At 40.7% G+C, this 23,123-nt stretch overlaps 1 protein-coding gene across 5 annotated transcripts in view; it reads left to right on the plus strand.

The window, feature by feature from the left end:
- MSRA (methionine sulfoxide reductase A) overlaps window positions 1-23,123 on the plus strand; it is a 450,515-nt gene that overhangs the window by 185,928 nt on the left and 241,464 nt on the right. For all 5 annotated transcript variants that reach the window (XM_066278730.1, XM_066278710.1, XM_066278701.1 and 2 more), the window contains exon 2: window positions 8,367-8,435. In XM_066278730.1, coding sequence (XP_066134827.1) covers window positions 8,367-8,435 — 69 coding nt within the window. The remainder of the gene's footprint in view (window positions 1-8,366; window positions 8,436-23,123) is intronic.

The raw sequence follows: 23,123 nt of genomic DNA on the forward strand, positions 1-23,123 counted from the left end.
CTTTTCCCCTCCCCCGCAAAGAACCGAACACACCGTAGATAGTTCCATGTCTATATTAATAGTTAGCTAACTCTTGATAATGGCTGCATATTACCCCACAGCAGAGATTGTTTTATGCAAAAGGTTGGTACCAGTTATTTTGTTTGTCTGTTTGTTTGTTTTGCAGACAATCTTGAAAGGACTGTCTTTGTAGATGAGCAAAATGTATTGTAGGAGCTGACCTCTGATGAATCTCCATCTTCAATGTTAATGTTCTATCTCTTTATCAATATTTTATTCCCCTCAGAATCTTTTGTCTCCCTTCCCCCGCACAGCAGATATTAATTTAATAACTTGGAAGCTTTCTAATTTTAATGAAAGACAAGTTGACAGCTATGTTTATACCGATGGCTATTTTTCTTTCTTCTTAAAGGCCCCATATTTAGCTGTATCTGCCCCATTCCTGATGTGCAGAAAGAACAAGACAAGTTTTCTGTGAGGGTTGTAACAACAAGTTCCAATTTGATTAGGAGCTTCCATTTTGAAATAAAATCATAATTTCTTTTTCATGAAAGAACTGCAACAAGAAAGCAAGGAGATCTGACCTTACCCTTGAACAGCCTGCTTTGTAGTGCTGACAGGGGATGTCGGGGGCGGGGCGGGGGGGAGGTTGGTGGTGGTCTGGAACAGATTGCAAGGGGAAGTCTGGGCCCGTCAGGCTCAGCTGAGCAGAGGGCCGATCATTTATCACTGTCAGAGGGGTGGGGGGGGGCAGGGGAGGAAGGAGGAGTTACTGGACCATTCCTGCCCATCGCCTGACTGACAGCTGATGGTGCCTCATACAACATCCACCGAGGGGCACTGCGCTTCCTGCTGAAGGCTGCTCACAGCTCACCAGGAAGGAGAAGGAAGACCGTGCTGCATGTTAGTGCCTTGGAAGGGCTCTGCATCACCTGTCTGTGCGGTGTATAGAACCGTTTGTAAAAAGCCAGTTTAGTGGTATTAGAGGCATACAGTTCGGCTCCAAAGTGATAAGAAACTGATAATAGGATGAGAAAATACCTCTGTGGGTCTCATGTCTTAATTATGTTCACAAGACTGAGATATTGTGTAACACTGATTATTTTAATGTGGCAGGACGAACATCGACAAGTGCTGGTCAGAATGCAGGTCACTTTGTTTCATCCATGTGGAAGGAACTAAAGCTGGCAAGCCAGGGAAGCCAGGGTCCTCGACGAGTCTCTGAAGGGCAGCGTTTTTAAAAACAATACTAAAATGTGTGATTGCTGTGTGACCCTTTATAAATGTGTTTAGCATTCATCTAAAAAAATTTAAAATACGGATTTGGATCAGTAGGACATATGTACCTTAGAATAAATGAAAATCGTTTTTGTTTACAGCTACTGTTTTCAACACTGTTATTCATAGGGATGTTACATTTATCAGACTAACAGAAAGATTTAATTTTAAAAAGAATTAAAAGGAATTTCTATTCTCAAGATTATCTAATTTTGGTAGTCATTAGGAATTAAATGTGTTATGAGGGTGAGAGGAGATTTCATGAAAGCCAGGTGGAAATTTTCTATTAATATTTTATGCTTATCACAGCAGCCTAAGTTAGATATGGCTCTTAAATGTGGCAATTAATACCATTGTGTTATGAAAGTGAATATGGAATTCTTCCAAAATAAGATGAACAGTGATGGAATGCTTTTACTGGAATAATGTCATATGAATCGGAAACTCATGTTAGTCTGATCGTAGTGGGGTAACAGGTTGTGTTCAGGCTGTAGGCAGTGCTGCCGACACGGAAGCCTTGCATAGCTGCACCTGGTTAGCACCCTAAAGAGTGGGGCAAGCTCATTGCTGGTTGGGGGATGACGAGAAGGCGTTATCTTACTATCTTTGTAGCCCCAACAGTAAGCCCAGTGCCTGGCACGTAACTGGTATTCATTAACTATTTTCTGTGCTGTGATGTTATCTGGGCACAACATGGATCCCTATGTCTTGACTTACTGGGACAGATATGCCCTTCCCAGAAAGATGCTGGGAGGTACAGGCGCTGCCTGAGTCAGGGCGTTGGGCTCTCTACTAGCCAAGAGATGCACCCTAGGTTTGCTGCACCTGAAGCATAGGGAGAAGGGAGAATGGTGGTGGGTGGGATTAATGGAGGAAGGACAGTGGTCAGAACATTAAGGATAAAATAATGAATGATTTATGACTTTTCTTCTTTATCTGCGATCTTAAACTATTTCCGTCTAAATTTTCTCTGTTTAGTCCATGGTATTTCTTCTGTTTTTAGGGCAGCTCCCGTTCACACACAGTGAGGGCTGGCTTTTTATTTCTCCTGGAGCTTTCAGAGGAATGCTTGCCTCTGAGTGCCCACAGCATTTGGGGACTTTTTTTGTCTCATTCACAACATTGCCTTTACTGGGGGCTCCTTTTAACCTCCCCTTACCACAAATCCCACCTGCCTCTAGTGGTGCACCTCATCAATCAGTTCAAAGGACTCAGACTTCCTCAGACCAGGATTCAGTTGGCACTCAAGCTGAGTAATGCCCTCTTACTAATATGCTGTCGTTCCCCCCCCCCCCCCGGACCATCTCATTTCATTCTCCTCCTCCTCACATATAGAGTACACTATTGGGGGCAAAACCCACTCTGGGTTAGTTTCACCTTAAAACATCATAGCCCAGAATTATGGGAACTGTAGGGACAAGAACAACATAGAACCAAGGTACTCCTGGGCCAAGGTGACTAGAACATCATTGCCTGTTCTCTCCCGGTGCGCCTGCCCCATATTTGAGCAAGCAGGCGACAGGTGCAGGCTCAGGGCTCCTGCTCTGCCTTCTTTACAAAGCAACACTCACAGCCATCAGACCTTCCTCAGAACACTAAGATCAGGGCCCAGAATGCCTAGTCAGTGTGATGGAGGGCCTTCTACTAGAGTTGGGAGACGCTGCTCCAAAGCTAGGACTATGGGCCAAGCACGAACCTCACTCACATAGTTCTAGTCTAATTTGTACCTTGGGACACCAGATGTGTGAGACCTGGAGAAAGAGCCACAAAGAAACAGTGTGGTAGGGTACTGTGACACAATATTTCATTTTTAGAATTGACAGGTTTTTATTGCCATTTTAGTGAAATAAATGTAGTTTTACTTCAGTCCCAAACTGCACCTAATCGCTGATAAGCTTCATAGCAGCATGAATGACTGATAGTGACAATGACAAGTATGAGTTGGGTTTTATGGGGTTAATAACATGCCTGGGAGGAGCTCTCACTCTTAGCTGACCCAGGCACTGAGGCTTTAGTCCTGGGCTGATTTTGGGTCCAGCAGCTGACCAGGATTCCCAGGACAACAGTAGCAGTTCCTAGAATCTCCAATTAGTCAGTGCCAATATGGCCACCCAGACTGTAGGAGGTTGGACCTACAGGAGAATATTGAGGATTTGAGAGCCCACTCTTCAGTCCCCCACTTCCCTGCCATTTACTTATCTGATCCCCCCTCACCCAGAAAATATGAATTTTAGCTGTCTCAGTTTGAGTACAGGAGATGGAGCTAGTCACTGGTTGGTTTATGTCTGAATTTACATTATTATAGGTTTATTATCAAACAGTTTTATTGTATTTTTTAAGGGAGAAAACAGTCATAAAGCTTGAAGTGCATTAGATATTCACAAAACAAAGCAAAAAATAGTATCAGTGTCATCTTCTAAAGCTTTTGAACATGTCCCCCAAACCCCCTTTAGAGTCTCTCCGATAGTTGACTTTGACCCAAACTTGGTCTGATTAACCTTGCTGCTCCTTAGGCCCTGGGCTTTCAAGATAAATGAAAAACTATTTCTTGTCCTCATATACCCTTGACTGAGGACACATCTGGCTATCATCAGAGGTTGTCCTCCTGCAGCATCTGGCCTTTAACGTGCCCCCCATGCAGCCGGCGCAGGGACATCTGCCCAAGCAGCCGATTGGAGGCATCCCCCCCCCCCGTGGCCAGGCAACAGATGTCCCTGTCAGACAGTGCCTCCTGTCTCCATTCCATACTCTGATGGTAATCAATAGTTACTACCCAATCAATGAGTGACTTCTCTATTTAGTCAGTTTGATTGTTTCTGTGGTGAAATGTGCAACCAATTTTGGAAAAAAAAAAGTATAAACGCTCATTAGGTTCCCATGTTAGTCCTTCCCTACCCCCAAATCTTATTTGACCTGTGTAATGTGTTTCAAGGATCTCTGGTTCCTTAGCTCCCAAATACTTAGCAGTTTCACTGGGGAAGTGTCCTTAGAGATTCAGCCTTGGTTTCTAGGAACAGACTGTCATCAGTTTTTAAAAACTCACCATTCCCTTATCATGGAATAGAAAGTAGCACTTGGATCCCCCCCCCCCCCCCTGGCTTCTATCCCTACAGCTATCTGTAGAACTTTGGAGATTATCAAAGGATCTGTATTTTCATCACAATTTGTCATGTAGAAATGAGAAGGAAATGGCTTCTTTCTTTCTACCATCTTAACATTTTATTCATTTAGATAAAGAATGACAAATGATTTAAGCACGGATGTGCTCTTTAAATGAGAAATTCTGTGGGGTGCTAAGTGGAGAAAGGATTTTGTGGTCACATTTGGAGATAGAGAAAGTGTGCTGTGGTTGATTAGTGATGTCTGCCATCCGTGTGGAAGGGGAGGAGAGGTAAATAAGTGCCATGGATTTGTCATTCCTGATTCGGATCTTGTGAAAAATAAATGTTCACATGTAGATGATAATACTGGTCTAACAGTTAAGTCATGTTTACTATGTACCAAGCACTAAGTGCTTTATATATGTTAACTGATTTAATTCTCAAAGCAACCAATGAGGTTGTTATTATAAATGAATAAACCTTACCATGAGGAAATAGGCACAAAGAGATTAAGGGACTAAGCTAGAAAATGGGAGAGTTGAGATTCAAAGTCAGTCAGTCTTATTCCAGAGCCCAAACTACCATCTTTTATTGGCTAGTGCTGTGTTTTTGCTCTGTAGGGACTGATGTAAGACTCAGCTGCAGAAGAAAGTGTAAAATTGAGTTTACAGACCCTATTATTTTTGGGCCTTGGGCTCTGGAATAAAAGATGAAGCTAACCTTAGCAGTGAGGAGAGAGTTGCACTTGAACTTTCACCTTCCTCTCCTGTTCGAGTAGCATTTCTTGCCTTTCCACCTCCATTAGCACTGCTGCCTTCTCACTGAGAATGGGTGAACGGGCAGGGAAGGGGCTTAGACTTTAAGTGGAACAGAGAAGTCCCCTTGTCTGAAGGCCACGTGGCTGAGGAGACTGTTTCTGAGTGATTATTTGTAATGATCATTTTTGTAGGAGGGAAACATGTATCTATAAAGAGAGAGATATTTTTAGTGTATCAAATGATATATCTTTTGTAATGGTGTTAAAGGGAGACATTTTAGAACTGTTCATGTATTCCTTTATCAGTTACCAACTATAGTATGTATGGAACACCTATGCTGTGTCCTGTACGGTGCTAGGACTGTGGATATGGTGAGGCAAAAGAGATGCCAGCCCTGCCCTCCCTGAGCTTACAGTCTGCTCATCCAAATTATGACTGAGTGTAAGGTACAGCTCTGCTGAGAGCTGCAATAAGAGGACACTGGTCCCAAAGAGCAGCATGGCTGTCAGAGAGGGAATGAGGGACGAGGTAGCCAGAGCACGTGGTCCTTCAAGGCTGTGTGAGAATTTTGGCTTAGCCTCAGCACAGTGGGTGGGTGGGGGGAGGTTAGGGAGTTTGTGTCATGTAATCAGAGTTCATCTTTTCGAGAGGCAACGTGACTATACTGGGAAGACCCAGTTAGAAAGGAGGTATAGAGATGATGGGAGGAGCCAGGTGCAGAGGCCATCACAGTTGGGAATGGAGTGGTTTTGGTGTTAAAGGGAAGAAGTGGAAGGGTTGTAAAAATGTCTAGAAGGCAAACTTAGGTAGATCTAGTGATAGATTGATTTGATGTGGGTGGTGAGGGAGAGAAAACGGGCAAGATGGGTGGGAGGATGGTGTCTGAATCCCAGAGGCTAGGATTCTGGAAGAGAGTCAAGTTTGCAGTGGAAGGTCATCTTGTGTTGGAGGTGCTCTTGAGCTATCCCAGAAGATATGTCAAAAGGCTACATGTTTTATTATAAATGTGTACTGGGTTATAATAAATAAGGCTTGGTGGACTGTCTCGAGGAACCAAGTATTGGTGAAGATTTTTTTAAAATCTGTAATTTGTTGATTTTTAAAAAAAATCCAAGCAAACATCTTTTCATGTAGAAAATAAGAATGTAATACCAAGGAAATTAATAAAGGTAAACATCTTGCATAATTTCCTTAGTTGTTTTCATTTTTACATGATTTCCTGGCAGTCTTTTCCCACAAGCATTCATATTTTAATTAGTTGTCATTATAATCCACAGCCAATGTGTAATAAGATTGTTTTCACTTACCATTATCCCAAATATTTTCCCCCATCTCTATATATCTCTCCAATGTTGTAGTTAAAGTGTTGCATAATATTTTATGCTGTTGATAAATCATGGGTTATAACTTTCTAGGCAATTTCTGTTTTTAGAGAGTTGCTTTTAAGATTTTATCATTAAAAGTAATGATACTTCAGTAAATATTGTTTTGCGTGTCACTTCTTTTTCCTCTTGTATTTTTCTTAGGTTGAATTCCTTTGAGTGGGATTATTAGGTCAAAGCATTTGAAAGGGCTCTTGATATGTGTGAAGGAAGATGTTTTAGAACCATGGGCAAGGCTATGGCATGCTCACCATAGCACAACACTGTGACTGCCACATGGGGCATCAGCACATTGCTTTGGATTCAGTAACCAGTGGTCCTAACCACATGCATGAGTGCTTGACAAAGCCCCATGCCACCTGGGACTTTTCATCATGCATCTACTAATTGTGCCAGTTGATGCCTAGAGTTTGCTGTAAGGTTTGCTCTCTTATTCATCTGGGCAGCTCCTTCCCTCCTCCCTGTTCTTCTCTCTTTGAGATAGTGCCACAAATTCCTAAGAACCAGTGGAAACCCCTGAACTAGTGGTATCCCCAAGGGATGATCTGAACTGGACTGAGCTTTGGAAGTCTTCAGGTTCTGATGGGCAGCAGTGGGGTTGCAGAGGCTGCCCGGGGCTCCCATGGGTTTGGATGGGGTTCTCAAGATCTTCCATGACCTGGTCCCTGCCTACCAATCTGTCTTTCTTTGCTGTTGCTTCTCAACATATCACCTCTAGTACGCACACACTAGACTGTGTGCTGGCCCAGGATAGTGCCTTGGTTGTATCTACTCCTTGCTCTCACTAAGTAGCTTCTGCATCCTCCACCTTTCCAAACCCTGCCTCTCCTTTAAGATTCTATGCTAGTTGCAATGCCTTCAGGTTGCTGCTCTGACTTCCCAACTTACTGTTCCTCTGCTGTGAACTCTTACAGTACCTTTAGTCCTCGCTTCAGGACTTAGCACATAGTTGTAAGCTTTGCTTTTGAATTTTTTACTCTCCTAGCACATTACATCAAAATACATGTGCTACGTGGTGCAGTGTCAAAGAGTTTTAGCCATTCTTCTCTTACACATTTTCATCATAAATGCTCATATTTAAAAATTGCTGAGGATATTATTAAAGTACTCATAGATGGACCATATTCAGCTTCTCTACCTGAATCTGAATATGGATGGGGGTTTGGGGAATAAAGTAATGCTGGAAAACCATATATAACCTGGTCACTTTTTGGTTCTAAGTCCTTGATATGCACTAGGGTGGGCAGGATGATTGTGGAGAGGACCAGGGTGGATGAAGAGTAGTAACAAGCATAGAGTATCTGTCTGGTCTCTAAGAAGGTAAGTATCTTTGGCTCCTGGGAACAGTACTTGAATTGTAGTGAAAGGATGTGTCCTTGAAAAATTATTTCCAATGTGACCTTGCCGTCTTTATGACTCACTTTCCTGATTGGGTCAATGTTCTGATCATCCGGGCTCTTCAGGGGATGCCACCCCAAGTTCACCCTGGAAACAAGAGCTCCGTTGCCCTCCAGAGGATGGCCTGGCAGAGTGGAGACCCTCTGGCTAGGAGTCAGGAGCTTCAGGCTGGGCTGGCTCTACCTCCCCTTGCTGGACAGCTCTGCATAAGGTCGGACCTCAGCACACTCCCCTATAAAACGACATACCTGAACTAGACCATCTCTAGGCTCTTTGTCACAGATCAAAAACAAAATAATTGAAATTCTCTTAGGAGGGTAAACTTTGGTGCCATTTTTAACTGAAATGAGAAATAGTTCTTTGACACATTTAATGACATGTGTTAGTATGTGTGCAGAACTTTACACTTAACTTGCATTTCTCTCTCTCTCTCTCTTTTTTTTTTATAGCCAAACATCATGTCAATGGCAACAGAACAGTTGAACCTTTCCCAGAGGGAACACAGATGGCTCTATTTGGTAAGATATCAACTCTGAAAGAAAACCCAAACTGTGTGCAAAGACTAGTGCCAAATTTCTGAGTTTTAGCAAGTGTCCTCAGGGCTTCAAAATCTGGGCTCTTCTAGATATTTACAAATCATTGGAGCCAAAAAAGCTACTGAGTTCTTAGTATTTCTGGGATCAGAAAAACTTATTCTATAGAATGTAATATGCTTTTCCCCTCACCTTGCAGACCAAATATCACGCAGTGCATTTGCTATTTCTTATGTCCACACTAGATTAACAGGGTTTAAGTTTTTCTTTCCTAGGAGGAATTTTTTTCCCCACATTGATATATAACTTAAAGACTGGGTGGGATTCAAGTAGTTTTGAGGGTGTTTATTTTAAGTTCTATTTGTTTATTTAGAGAGCTAGGATGGAGGGGAGAGAGAGAGAGAGGGGGGGGCATCAACTTGTAGTTGCTTTACTTTAGTTGTATCTAGATTGCTTCTCATAAGTTCCTTGACAGGGGCAGGGGGGTTGAGGGTGCGAGGCTCAGGCCAAGCCAGCAACTCCTTGCTCAAGCCAGTGACCTTAGGCTCAAGTTAGGGACCTTGGGCTTCCAGACAGCGATCTTTAGGCTCAAGCTGGTGACCTTGGGATCATGCTGATAATCCTGAGCTCAAGTTGGCAACCCTGTACTCAAGCTGATGAGCCTGTGCTTAAGCCAATGACCTCGCGTTTTCAAACTGGTGGCCTCAGCATTCCAAGTCTGTGCTCTATCCATTGCACCACCACTGGTCGGGCAGTTTTGAGTTGTTATACCACAAAAATCAATCTAGTTGATTGATCTCTATCTCCTCCATTATGAATTGATGATATTTTTTAAGGAGAAAACATTAATTAAAATGTTTTAAACAGAATAAAATCTAATCCCTGAGTATATATTTACAATGTGCAATTATATGGCTGAGCAGAATTTTTGGTAGGATGTTCTTTTTAATTGATGGTTTCTCATCTCCATATATAATGTCACCTAAACTTCCTTCAAAATGTCTCTACAGCCTTCCTCCTCCCTTTCCACCCCTTCCCTTTCCTTTCCTGTATCCCCTCTCTTTCTGTCTTCCTTTCTCCCCCTCCCCTCCTCTCCTCTCCAGCAATGTCCTGGGACCCTTCCCTTATCACCCTCTCAGGGATTTCTATCTCTGTCCTCTGGATTTCCAACTTTTTATATCTTCTGGTTCCTTCTTCTCAAGCTTAAGGTAGGTTCTATGATCCGTCTCATCCTAAAAACCTGGCTTCCTCCTGCCCTGCTTGTGAGGGAGTTTCCTGCAAGGGTTTTTATTGTTTAACTGCTTTAAACATTGAAGTTTCTTTGTGCTGAAAGTCAGTCTCAGGGAAACCCATCTCTAAATCAGCATACTCAGGATAAAATATTTCCTTAATTCCAGAATTAGTAATCAATGATGATTAATAGTTGAAGAGTTATGAAACAGGTAGTACATTCTGCCTAGGTGTTTTTAAATCTTGCTATGTGTGGACTATCACCTTTTAAAATATACTGCTCAGTGGTTAGGAATTATTATGCTCAGAAATTTAAATGGAAAATTTGATTTGTGTAGAAAAAAACCATAATGGACACTAAGAATGTGTGCCAAATACTTGATTTGTTAACTTTCCTCTGAGGAATTATGTGCAGATGATGCCATTTTACCTGAGTTATAGGTCTAGCACAGTGTCTCTTACCAGGGGACAAAAAATGTCACACCAGTGTTCAGTGGGTACTTTTTTTTTGAGAGAGAGAGTGATAGAGGTGGGGGGGGGGAGGAACGGAGAGAGATAAAAAGCATCAACTTATAGTTGTGTCACTTTAATTATTCTCTGATTGTTTCTCATATGTGCCTTGACCGGGGTGGGAGGCTCAGAGTAAGACAGTAACCCCTTGTTCAAGCCAGGGACCTTTGGCCTCAAGCAGTGACCATGGGATCATGTCTATGATCCCACGTTCAAGCCGATGACCCCATGTTCAAACTGGTGAGCCTGTGCTCAAGCCAGATGATCCTGTACTCAAGCTTGTGACCTCAGAGTTTCTAACCTGGGACCCCAGCCTCCCAGATTGACACTCCATCCACTGTACCACCATCGGCCAGGCTCAATGGGTACTTTTTTTTAAAGTGCCTCAATGGGGTTAGGTAGACTCCTACATGCGCCCAACCAGAACCCACTCAGCAGCCCCGTCTGGGGCCAGTGCTCAAGTGTCAAGCTATTTTTAGTGCCTGAGGCTGACACACTAGATCAACTGAGCTATCCTCAGCACCCAGGTCCATGCTTGAACAAATTGTGCCTCTGGCTATGGGAGGGGAAGAGGGAGAGAAGGGGGAGAGAGGGGGGAAGAAGCAGATGTTTGCTTCTCCTGTGTGCCCTGACTGGGAATTGAACCCGAGACTCCCTTACACCAGGCCAATGCTCTATCCACTAAACCACTGGCCAGGGCCTCAATAGGTATATTTTATGATTAGTTTTACCTTTTAGATTTTTCAACCCTGAGACATGTTAGAAACTAGTTTGCATGTCATATTGGGAAACATGAAATAAGACTGACCTATCTTAGCAGGTTCCCCTCTGTTGTGATGTTGGAAGGAAGCTTCATTCCCAAAGGACAGTCCTAGGACCAGCCAGGCCAATGACATTGTTTGGCCACAGAATTAGAAATGTCAGTGAATAAAGCTCTATGATGAGGTGATGATGATGATGATGATGATGATGATGATGATGATTGTCACAGGTTTGGTTTATAATGGCTTCTCCCAAAATCCTAACTAAAGGCCTTTATGGTTTGACGTTGGGCAAGCAGCTTCTCCTCTCCCAGCCTCAGTGCTTTTATTGTAGAATGAGGAGGCTGACCGGCTGCTCAGAGACCCTTCCTGTGCTTCTGCATTTTACATGTTCAGGACCAGAGGCTCTCCTGCAGCCCCTGAGAAGCCCACTGTGAATGGCCAGGGGGGTGTGGTTTTAAAGATGAATCATGTGCATAATCTGTACAAATGCAGAATTTATACAGTAGAATTATCTTTTGACATCTAAAAATTCTTACTTTATTAGAACTGTAGTGTGGCTCTTCTGGATGCTTAAATTAAGCCCCCTATTTTGGTCAAATGTATGCAAGCATTTTATGGTAATGTTTTAAAAATTGCTCTTACTTATATCACTTATCCACCTGGCCTTCATGGAGTGAGAGGGTGTTTGACTTTGGGCACAGGCTTCTCTCATTCTGGGTTGTTTCAAGTTATACACAATGGGTCACACTAAGTATAGCGCTTAGCTCTAAGTGTCGGTGTTTCCTCCTCCCAGCACCTTGCAAGGCTGATGGGATTATGTACTCCCCTTCTCAGAAAGGCCATATGACTTTTCTCAGGTCACTTGTCCAGTAAGATGGCGGAACTATTGTAGAATCGTAGCCCAAGTCTAACTGACCTTGAAGTCCATACTCTGTTTACGATGCCCCCGACTCTGGGCACAGGTCGAAGCAGCCCTGGGAGAGTCTGGTAGATTCAGAAGTGCCTTTTAGCTAGATCCATGCACGAAAGGGTAATATCCAGCCAAGCCAATTTGGCAAATTGGTTTGTGAATTTCTTTGCATTTCCAGGGTGCTCTGAAGGACTCTTGAGACATAGCTTTTGCTGGGAAAATACTGCTTAGAGTGACATCTCCTATATTTATTTTTTCCTTTTGATTTGAGTAGCATGTATTAATGTACAGGAGGATGTCTTACATATACTTAACTGTGATTTCACCAAAACAACAATAGTACTTTCTACTTGTCCAAACTCATTCTTCTCTCTCAGGGGCCTTAATATTTTATGCCAAAATTGTATCACTAGTTTCAATTTTATTATCTATCGGTTAATCATTTGAATGCACCTTGCTGTCTAAATAGGAGCTTTTAAATTTAATACACTCTGAAAGTGGCCATTGAACCACCATTAGGCTTTTTGATTGGAGTGGATAATGTAAGGAAGGGTAGAATGAGGGATGGGACACACTGTTGTGAAAAACACATGCACATGTCATCAAGTGACCAGAGAATATATAGCTGGTTCCCTAGTTTCTGGCACATAATCTTCACAGATTAATTTTAAACTAAGACACTTATCTTTTCAGATTTTCTTTGTAGCCCATTGATTAGTCCATGTCTTATTTTTCTGTGACCACAGTTCTTCAGCTTCTTTGTTGCTCGCTCTCTCTCTCCTCTGCACTTTAGGACAATGATAATGAAGGTAATAGGCTCTGCCCTCCCGTGGGTTTCTCCTTGTCTGCCTATGATGCTCCCTTTCAAGTCAGTGGGAGCCCCTTTTTCACAAGCCGGAGAAGCGGAACCGAACATTTTGCAATTACCTAATGTCTTTGTTCCTGGTAGCTGAGAGGGCCCTATGGCTAACATCCCTTTAATCCTACACCAGTCCTGTGAAGTGGGCATTATTGTGCTCCTTTAGAGACAGAGAAACTGAGACACCCAAAGATGAAAGAAATCTGGTCAAGTAGAGGGAATGCTTTCTCAGGCATGAGGACATTTACATTACATTTGCCAGCATGCTGTGCCTGACTTAGAAAGGTCTCTCCGGCTCTCTGTAACTTAATGAAAGTGACATCCCGTTGGCAGTGGGCCACTCCATCCGTGTGGAGAGCACAGCGCCAGCCTCTCTGTGGTGGTTGTTCTTAAGCACAGAGCAGCTATCTATTTTATTAATAATAGTTGGTAGTCAGGAAGATTTATCATTTCAGAATAAAATTAAAGCTCATCAATTGAGAAGAGTGCAGAGAAGTTATGGGTCGGGATTCCAGTCTTAATGTGTGAAGATTTTTAGTAGAATTTTTAAAAATGAAATTCAGTTTTTAAAAAACTTAAAATGTCTGATACTTGACCATAAATTTATCGTCTAAACTAGGGTACTTTTGAGAGTGTAATGAGTGCTGTTAAAAATTACGTTAAAATAATGAGGTATAAACCTGGAGGATTTCCGGCAATTGGGATATCGTGTTACCCTATAATAGAATGTATATTATAAAATATTGTGCCAAGAGTAATAAATACACATTGAGTAAAGTTGAAATTGAAAAGTAATGAAATTAGATACATAAAATGAAGTAAACAAGCAAAAAATTACAATGCAGTAGACTTAAATTATATATAATATAGCATCAATACCAGTAGTTATACTAACTTCCAAGATTTTACTCCTATATATTATTATATTCTTTCTGAATGACTTGAAATTAAATGATAAGTCATATTTCTAAAACTGTCGTACTTTAATAGAAGATGGGGAATTAGTCTGATTATACTCTTGCGGTTTTAATATTGTACTAACACTGTCCGATGATGTTGGTAAATGAACTCTCCAACATCAGAGGTATTCAAATGATAGAGATGTCATTCTTAACCAGTTGGGAAATGGGACTAAATAGTCTCTAAGATTGTTTCTTCTCAATAAATGAGAATTTACTTGGTTTCAGAATGTTAAAGCTTTTTGAAAAAACTTACTTCTAACTTGCAATTCTCTCATCTGATAATTTATATTCCCACCTCTCAGGTGTTTGGTGAGAGTTAATATTCTGCCGTGATGTTTAGAAACTGATAGCAAGGGATAAGAGCGAAGTGCCTCGGTGAATCCTTTGGGTTGTCATGGGTGTTTTGGTTCCCAGTAGCCTGAGAGCAATGGCTCTGTGGACTCAAATCCCTGCAAAACCTGTTTTCTCTGTCAGGTTCTCTCAGGGCTCTCCAAACAAGAGGGAGCAAAAGACAACCCAAGCCATCATGACAATGTGCTGATGATCTCTTTACACATGTCTGTTTATAGCCACGGTGCCAAGAATTTGATAGACTCTTTCTTGAATGGCTTTGTCAAGTTGTGATCCCAGACCCAGGGCAGGGGCCCTCAATGGCCTGTAGGACCACCCCACTCTGGGGACTCACCTTCAGCACCCCAAAGGAGAATGAGCTCAGTGTCTGAAGATGAACCAATCACAAGACACATTCTCCCCCCAACTTGAGTTGGAGGTGATTTTTGAAACAGCCACAGTTATTTTGTCCACCAGCCAAGAAAACAGCATTGAAAGCAGCAGGCAATATGTCAGACTTCAAAGGAAAATATATTGGTGTCTCTTTGGCTCAACTCCAACATTATGTTGGTAAATAATCAAATCCCGGTGTGGCATATTTCTCCCTGAACCTTGACTGAAAACTATTGAAGACCATTCTGTGAGCTGTGGAGTGGCAGTCACTCATTGTAGGAAAAAGGCCAGAAAGACTGACTTTGAAATGTGTTTATAATTAACCAAACAATCTAAATTCACAAGACTGTTAGAACAGCAGGCTGCTCGCTGGTGCAAACTTCTTAAGTGATGAGGTACTTGGGGAAACAAAAATAGGCCTTCTTCCAGGGGTAAGCTAAAGCACCTTTAAGGGACAATAATTGGTCATTTGGAGCCATGTTTTAAAACATGTTTTGTTTTATATGTTTCTTTCATGTGTGTGATGGTCTCAATTTTTGTTGTCTTTCTGAGTGTGGAGAGGTCAGATAATATGGGGCAGGAAGGGGGAAGACACCTTTCAAAGGTGATATTGAAAATCCCTTTTGGTTTGTATGCATTAGCCTGGGATGGCACCACCCGCCTGGTCCTGCAGAGCACAGTTGGACTCAGAGAGAGTATCCTGGTGTGGGGAGGAGAGGGAGAGTGGGGGGACGTACTTAGAGGACGGAAGCTGGAATGTGGGTGGCAATTTCTAAGCTTAGAGAACAGAGCTCATCCTATTGTAGAAAGGAGTGAATCAAGTGTTTGATAAAGTAATACTTCACTTGTTTAGATCATGTATCCATCAACACCCACCTTTTGGAATGCATGTGAGACCCAGAAAATAAGCACCTCTCCTTCTCCCAGAAAAGGTTGTGGAGAGGTCCTCAAGAATTCAGAATTCACAGAGGTCTTTGGAGTCAGATAAACATTGGTGCAGGACTTTAGACAAGTTGGTTACCTGTTCTAAGCCCCATTCCTCATCTGTAAAATGTGGGGAAGAACATTTATTTCATAGGGTTGTTGTTAGATGTCATGAGGTCATTAGGGCATTTAGGATAGGGGTGACACTGTGCTCTCAGGTCTCAGGCACTTCTCACAGGGCCGGCCTGAGAGGTGTTCCCTGAGGGGGGGGGGCACCGGCCTTCCCAAGTTAGAGCTAGCTGTGATCAAGGCCCCAAGTGGGTGACTCCAGCATTAACCAGTTACATTTGATCCACAATCTCTCCTGCATAAGATCTGATGAGTCCTTTAACTCAGGGATTTTGAAGGATAACAAGACAGCATTAGTTGAGAACTGATCTAATATTGACTGGGTACTGGCCAACCCTTGTTACACTTTCTGTTAGGCCTACTCTCATTACTGGTCTAAATTAAATTAGACTGATTACTTCCCTCTGAATCAGTCCAGAGTGCTCAGAAAATACCATTATTTCCCTTTGGCCTCAACTATAGAGTTGGTCAGTTTTAGCTAGTTTTTTGTGGGTTGTTTTTTTTTTACTATTATCACTAGTATACATTGACTATTCATTTGACCAACTTTTAGAAAAGTTCTAAAAATGAGAAAGATTTAATTTATTTTTCAAATATAGCAGAAATTTCTTAAATTCCTACAGAGAAAATATGCTCAATAGGATGTGCAAGAGAGGCAACCATATTTTTACTGCTTCTCTGTTAATTGACATTGTTTAGAAGAGAAACATAGATATGGAGAACAACATAAACTAAAAATGTTAATTGCTATTCAATCTAACTCAACTAGCATTTTAAAGAAAATTACTGAGCCCCATGTTGCAGATAAAATAAAAAAGAATATTTTCTCTCTTTCCCTCATTTTTCCAAACCATTTATCTTGGATCTTATTATAAAATGAAATAAATGAAAATTAAAATATATGCAAGACATGGGAAAATAACATTTATTAGATTTAGGTGAATATTAGACCAGGGAAAATTTGAGAAATGAAGTATACAAAATCTTACACCATAATTTAACATAATTTATAAAAGTTGGCCACAAATTTGCCTCTTTATTTCCTGGCAACAATGTAAAGATCAGTTAGTTGTGTGATTGGTTTCAGTTTTTTTTAATTGTGGTAAAATATGGGCCCTGACTATTTGGCTCAGTGGTAGAGCGTTGGCCCGGCGTGTGGAAGTCCTTCTTCAATTCCTGGCCAGGGCACACAGGAGAAGCGCCCATCTGCTTCTCCACCCCCACCTCCCACTTCTCTCTCTCTCTCTCTCTCTCTCTCTCTTTCTCTCTCTCTCTCTCTTCTCTTCCCCTCCTGCAACTGTGGGTCAGTTGGTCCCAGGCATTAAGAATGGCTCCATGGCTTCCATCTCAAGAGCAAAAAAAATTGCTCTGGTTGCAAAGGAGCAAAGCCCCAGATGGGCAGAGCATCATCCCCTTAGTGGGCTTGCCAGGTGCATCCCGATTGGGGCACATGTGGGAGTCTGTCTCTGCCTTCCTTCCTCTCACTAAAATAAAAATAAATAAATAAAATTGTGGTAAACTATACATAATATAAAATTTACCATTTAATCATTTTTGAGTGTACAGTTCTGTGGCATTCAGTACATTCACATTGTGTGCAACCATCACCACCATCCATGTCCTGAACATTTTTATCTTTCCCAGTTGAAATTTTGTTCCTATTAATTAATAACTCTCCATTTCCCCTATCCTCAGCCCTACGCAATCACCATTCTACTTTCTGTCTCTATTAATGTTACTACTCAAGATATCTCCTATAAGTGGAATCATTCAATAGTTAGCCCTTTTTGACTGGCTTATTTCACTTAGCATAATGTCCTCAAGGTTTACTCATGTTGTGGCATGTGTCAGAATTTCATTTCTATTTTAAGACTAACGTTCCACTGAGTGTATATACCACATTCTTCTTTCCATTCATCTATCATGGACACTTTGTTGCTTCTACATTTTGGCATGTGAGACCCAGAAAATAATACTTCTATAAACGTGTATGTACAAATATTTCTCTGAGACTTGCTTTTAATTCTTTTGGTTATATACCCAGAAGTGGAATCACTGGATCATATGGTATTTCTATATTTTATTTTTTGAGGAACTGCCATACTATTTTCCATAATGGCAGAACCATTTTGCATTCCCATCAGCAAAGCACAATGGTTGCAATTTCTCCACAGCCTTGCCAACATTTGTTTTGTTGTTGTTGGTTAATAGCCATCCTAATGGATGTTAAATAGTGATTGGTTTTAGTTTTAATGAACCTGAAAATCTACATGCTTTGGGGAATTATAAGATTTCCTGATTCTAGAACCAGAAAGACATTTTTTTTCAAGCATATTTATAAGGGGGACACTGTGTAGTTAATGTAAGACAGTCAAAGTATGGCTGATAGTAACCTTAGAGTGAGCAGGCAACGTGAGGAGATTTGTGAGCTGTTGGTCACACTGCTCTTCTCTCTGGGTTCCTGACATCCAGCAGGGACAGTTTGGTTCATAAGCCCTCGTGGGTACCACAATGTGCTTCTCTAGTGGCTGGGTTCTGGCTCAACCTGTAAGTTACTTGTCTTCTATCTAAAAGAGTCAAAGGACTAATTATCTTTTAGGGAAATTTCTACCAATGTCATTTTTCTCAGTGGATTTTAAAATATATTTCTTTTTAAATTCTTTATTGTGAAATATTTTAAACGTATATAAAAACAGAGAGATTAATATAACAAAGTCTCACTCAGCTTCAATAATTATCAGTTAGGACTGAATATATTTCACCAATATTTCCAATCACTCTCTCTCTTCCATCCCAGGTTATTTCAAAGCAAACCTGAAATATGATATAATTTCAACCATGAATATTTTGGTATATATCTCCAAAGAGCATTTTTTAAAGAAAACATTTCACAGTGTCATTATTATACCTTAAAACAAAATAGTTCCTTGATATCAACAAATATCCCATGAGTCCATATTTCCACTATTGTCTCATAAGTGTTTTTTTCAGACTATTTGTTTGAATCAAGATCCAAATAGAGTCCATACATTGCAATTGGTTGATATAAATATTCAGTCTCTTTTAATCTGTAAGTTCATCTCTCTCTCTCTCTCTTTTCCCTTGCAATTTATTTGTTCAAGAAATTAGATGATTTATTTTGCCCGTGCTCCTACAGCCTGGATTGAATGATCACATTCTCAGGCTTCTGTCTTTTCTACAAACTGGGAGTTAGAAGCCTGATGAGAATACATAGTTGTCAACTATTTAGAAAGCCCTTAGCAATCAGTTGTCTCTCTTTTGGGGAAATTTGCAACTCTTACTGATCATTGCCTAGATCTGTTATTTAATTGGAGGGAGCAAGATGGTGATATTGTAATTCTAGCATTTTCCTGTATTTATGAACTGTTTGGTTACCTTGACATCCAGTTTGATTTAAGAAAGCAGCTTCATTCCCCCCCTCCCCCCCATATTTACCATTTTGCTCCATGTGCCTGAGTATGGGCTAAATGTATATTCTTGACTCAGAGCATGTATATAAGTATAGTTGCTTAAGTCAAAGTGATTTAACAAATGATGGAAACCTCTTTAATTTGACTGAATGACCCTTTTCACTTGGGCATTTAACCGAATTATTGATATTTGTATTTGATGCAATGCTTGAAAATATAATCACAGTAGAAAGGTTGCCTCGACAGATTTGGGTAAACAACGAAGTGGCGCATAGTCAGGTGGCAGAAGGTTGTGTCTCCGGCAAAGCTGGATCTAAGGAACAGCCGTATTCTCTTCAGTTCTCACCTCAGACTTTGTGACCAAGGGAATATGCTGCGTGTGGGTACTGGTCCTGAATCTCAGTGACCCAGGATCAAAAAGCCAACTCCCAAAAGGGCCTGAGGGCTGTGGACCATCTCGTTTCTAGACATGGAGTGCTTCAAAATATTGAAATGGTGGAAATTGACAATCAGCCAAGAAATGACAGAGCCTCCCCAGGAATACTGTCTTCCTCGAGGATGAACAGCTGGGCTGTTTCACCTGGGGCACTTTTTCATGCTTTGGCTTCATATTGTGAATGAGTTAGAGGGCTGCAGGAGACATATTTATTAGAGTGTGTTTTCCATACTCTCTGCCCTCCAGTTTTCACAGACAGAGTGGGTAAAACCATTTGCAGTTCTTACTATCAAGCATTTCGGTATTCAAGAAGGAGAGCTATTTACTGACCCACTTATTATTATTATTTATTTTATTTTTGTTATTGTCTCGTGGGTTTTTTTTGTAAGTTGTCTCAAACTCTTCTTTTGTAATAATACTGTGTATAAATAAAGTGAACAAAAGTAAAGGGTCAGGTCTCTTTTTCTAGGAGTAACTGGAGATGTTATCCCTGAAACCTGAGGAAGATGGGATCCAGTATTTGATCCTCACTGAGAGACATTTGTTTAGCCCAGCATACTTTTAGCCAAACTAGTGTGAACGACAATGAAGGGCTGTGTTAACTTTTCCTAAATTCTGTAGAATTTAGTGTCTGCAAAACCCCAGGTGTCCATGTATACCAGAAGCTGTTTCGCAAAACACCTGTCATTGTCCTCGTGTGTCCACAGTGCCCCATGGCTTAGACAAAGGAGTATAGTTGACCAAGGCCAAGTTTCCTCATTTAGCCCAATGACATTGGGATCAACAGTGGTGCTTTCTAGTGTAGGTCAAACCAGATATTCTTCCAAATCCCAGCTGTGATTCCAAGACACCTGATCATATGGAAAGAATTCATGAATAGTTCCTGGTAGACCTTACCATGAACAAACTCAAATTTCTATCATCTATCTATCCATCTATCTACCTATATATATATATGTATTTATTTTTCTTTTTTATTGAATTTATTGAGGTGACATTGGTTAATAAAATAATATAGGTTTCAGGTGTACAATTCTATAATACATCATCCGTGTATTGTATTGTGTGTTCACCACCCTGAGTCAAGTCTCCTTGCATCACTGTTCATCCCCTGATGCCCTTTTCTCTCCTCCCCCACCCCCATTTCCCTCTGGTAATACTGTTGTCTACGTCTGTGAGTCTTTTCTTGGGTCTTAATCCTTTTATCTTTTTCAACCAATACTCCAGCCCGCCAAAAGATATGTTAAAAATATGCTTACCGTAAGGTCAGTGAAAACATCCTCACATGTGACAATCCAGAATTCAGCTTACTCAGGAATCAATGCTGTTTCCTTAGTGGGGGAAAAAAAGACCACATTTCTGATCTCTCAAAAACCCTATATAGGCCTTTGACTTTCAGATGTCTTCTTATGTGATGACCCTTTTCTGGTTTCTTAATTTTCATAATATTGTCACTTGTCAGGTCAGGATGAAAATGTCTCCAGTGGAAGCCTGCGTCATTTTGCTCATAACACCCATATATTCATTTAGTGCTTGGGAGAATTTCTTGTCACCCTCTCTTCCACCAGACTTGCTCTTCCTTGGTATATAACCTTTTTCCAGGTGGCAGTGACATTTGCATTAGAAAAAGTAGAAGAGTTTGTATTCACCTCCTAGGGAACATTAATAGGGGAGAGTTTGGGGAAGGTCATTTGGGAAAATTGCAGGAATATGATGACACTAGGAGCTTAGAGTAAGGACTGCCTGAGACACTAATGAGCTGTCGGGGCATGGGCACTGCTGTCTAGCATTTCTTTCTTTTGGCTGAATAAATTGTGATTGGTAAGTATATCCTTTGGCCAGGCCTCACCTAGACAGCTTTGTAGTAGAAATGTACAAAAGGGCGACCACAAGATGGAAAAGGCTTTGTCGGCACAGATTCAGCATCTAGCTTTACTTTCTCACATGTAAAAAAAATAGCCAGATTCCCAAGCAAAGAGTCTGTATTTTAATACTGGTCCCAGGACATGGGTCTTCAGTGACACATTACAAACAGCTGAGCAGGTCCACCAGCTAATGACAAACAGCTTTTCAATTGCTGTTAATGCATTGGTAACTGGACTAAACATTTTGTCTCTATTGTTTTTTCTTCCATATGTAATATTTTTAATCTATCTAGCAATGAAGGGTTTGTAAAAATACCACCATCACCAACAACCAACTTTTATATTTGTGTAGTAATCTTCACATTATAAAATATTTTCATATATATAATTTCATTTGTTCTTCATATTCAACTCTGAGCTGAGAATACTGAGGCTCAGAGAGATTAAATGATTTTAGAGTCAGGCTACTAGTTAATAGTGGAACTGAGCCTAGCACTCAGATCATTTATTCAAGTATTAATCCAACCGCTCAATTATTGCAACAGGAGATGAACAGAAAAAAGCACCTCCCCTCAAGGAATTCACACTCTAGTTGGGTAGGACAGTAAGTAAGATAAATATGTAAAGTGTATGGTATGGGATTTCAAGAGTGTGAGAAGTGCCTGTTGATTAAAATAAAACAGGAGAAAAATAGGAAATGCCAGGTTTGGTTTGGGGGGGGTGTCACAGTTTAAAATAAAATAGTCAGGGAGATGTCAATGAAATGGTAATATCCGAACAAAGACCTAAAAGGGGTAAGGGAGGTTGTCATGCAAAGATCTATAGATAAATCATTCTAGGCAGAAGGAATACAGCTGCAAAGGCCCTGAGGTAGGCCTGGGCCTGTCAGGGGGCCTATGTGCAGTAAGCAATGGGGGGGGGGGCAGACTAGTAGTTGTGGTCAGAGATTAAGAGGGTAAATCACAAACTGCTTTGTGTTAACTGTGGAATCTTTGACTTTTATTTGTTCACCATTGGAAGCCTTTAGAGGATTTTGAGCAGAGGAGTGACATAATATGACTTATTATGTGATTTTTAAGAAGCATCACTTTGGCTACTTCATCAAAGATAAAATGTTTAGGATGGTAAGTAAAGAAGCAGAGATACCATTTAGGAGAATATTGCCTCCTAGTTGAGTATTTTTGGCTTGACTACACACTGCTTTTAATTAATTAATGATAATAATAATAATAAATCTTGACCCTTTTGTGTCTTTCTCAAATGCTATATCTTCATAGTTTTTAGAATACAGTTGACCCTTGAACAATGCAGGGATTAGGGGAACCAACCCTCTGTGCAGTTAAAAATCTGTGTATAAATTTTGACCTCAAAACTTAACTACTAGCCTACTGTTGACCTGGAGCCTTACCAATACCATAAATAGTCCATTAACACATGTTTTCTATGTTGTATTATTATGTACTGTATTTTTTCAATAAACTAAGCTAGATAAGTGAAATGTTATTAGGAAAATTATAAGTAAGAGAAAACACATTTACAGCACTGTACATATTGAAAAAAAATCTGCGTATGAGTGGACCCATGAAGTTCACACCTGTGCTATTCAAGGGTCAAGTGTATTTTCTATCTCTGTGTATTAAGAATTTAAATGGCTCTTTTAAAGGACATATTAGCTAAAAAACAGATACAGATACTTTGTGGAGAGTATTTAGGTATTATTATTGCTATACTTACAGATCAATACTACCTGCATTTTTAGACAGAATGGATTGAATTAAATTACTCAGAATCATGTTAAATGTGTGCATTGATTCTGTTCAAAGTGGTTTGTTCCAGAATACACCGAACAGTTTAGAAGCACTTAACATTGTATTTCTGGTGTGCACAGAATGTGGAATGGAGTACAGGTCAGATGGATGTAGTGATGTGA

This window comes from Saccopteryx bilineata, chromosome 1 (assembly GCF_036850765.1).
Source record: "Saccopteryx bilineata isolate mSacBil1 chromosome 1, mSacBil1_pri_phased_curated, whole genome shotgun sequence".
In the NCBI taxonomy this organism is placed as follows: Eukaryota; Metazoa; Chordata; class Mammalia; order Chiroptera; family Emballonuridae; genus Saccopteryx; species Saccopteryx bilineata.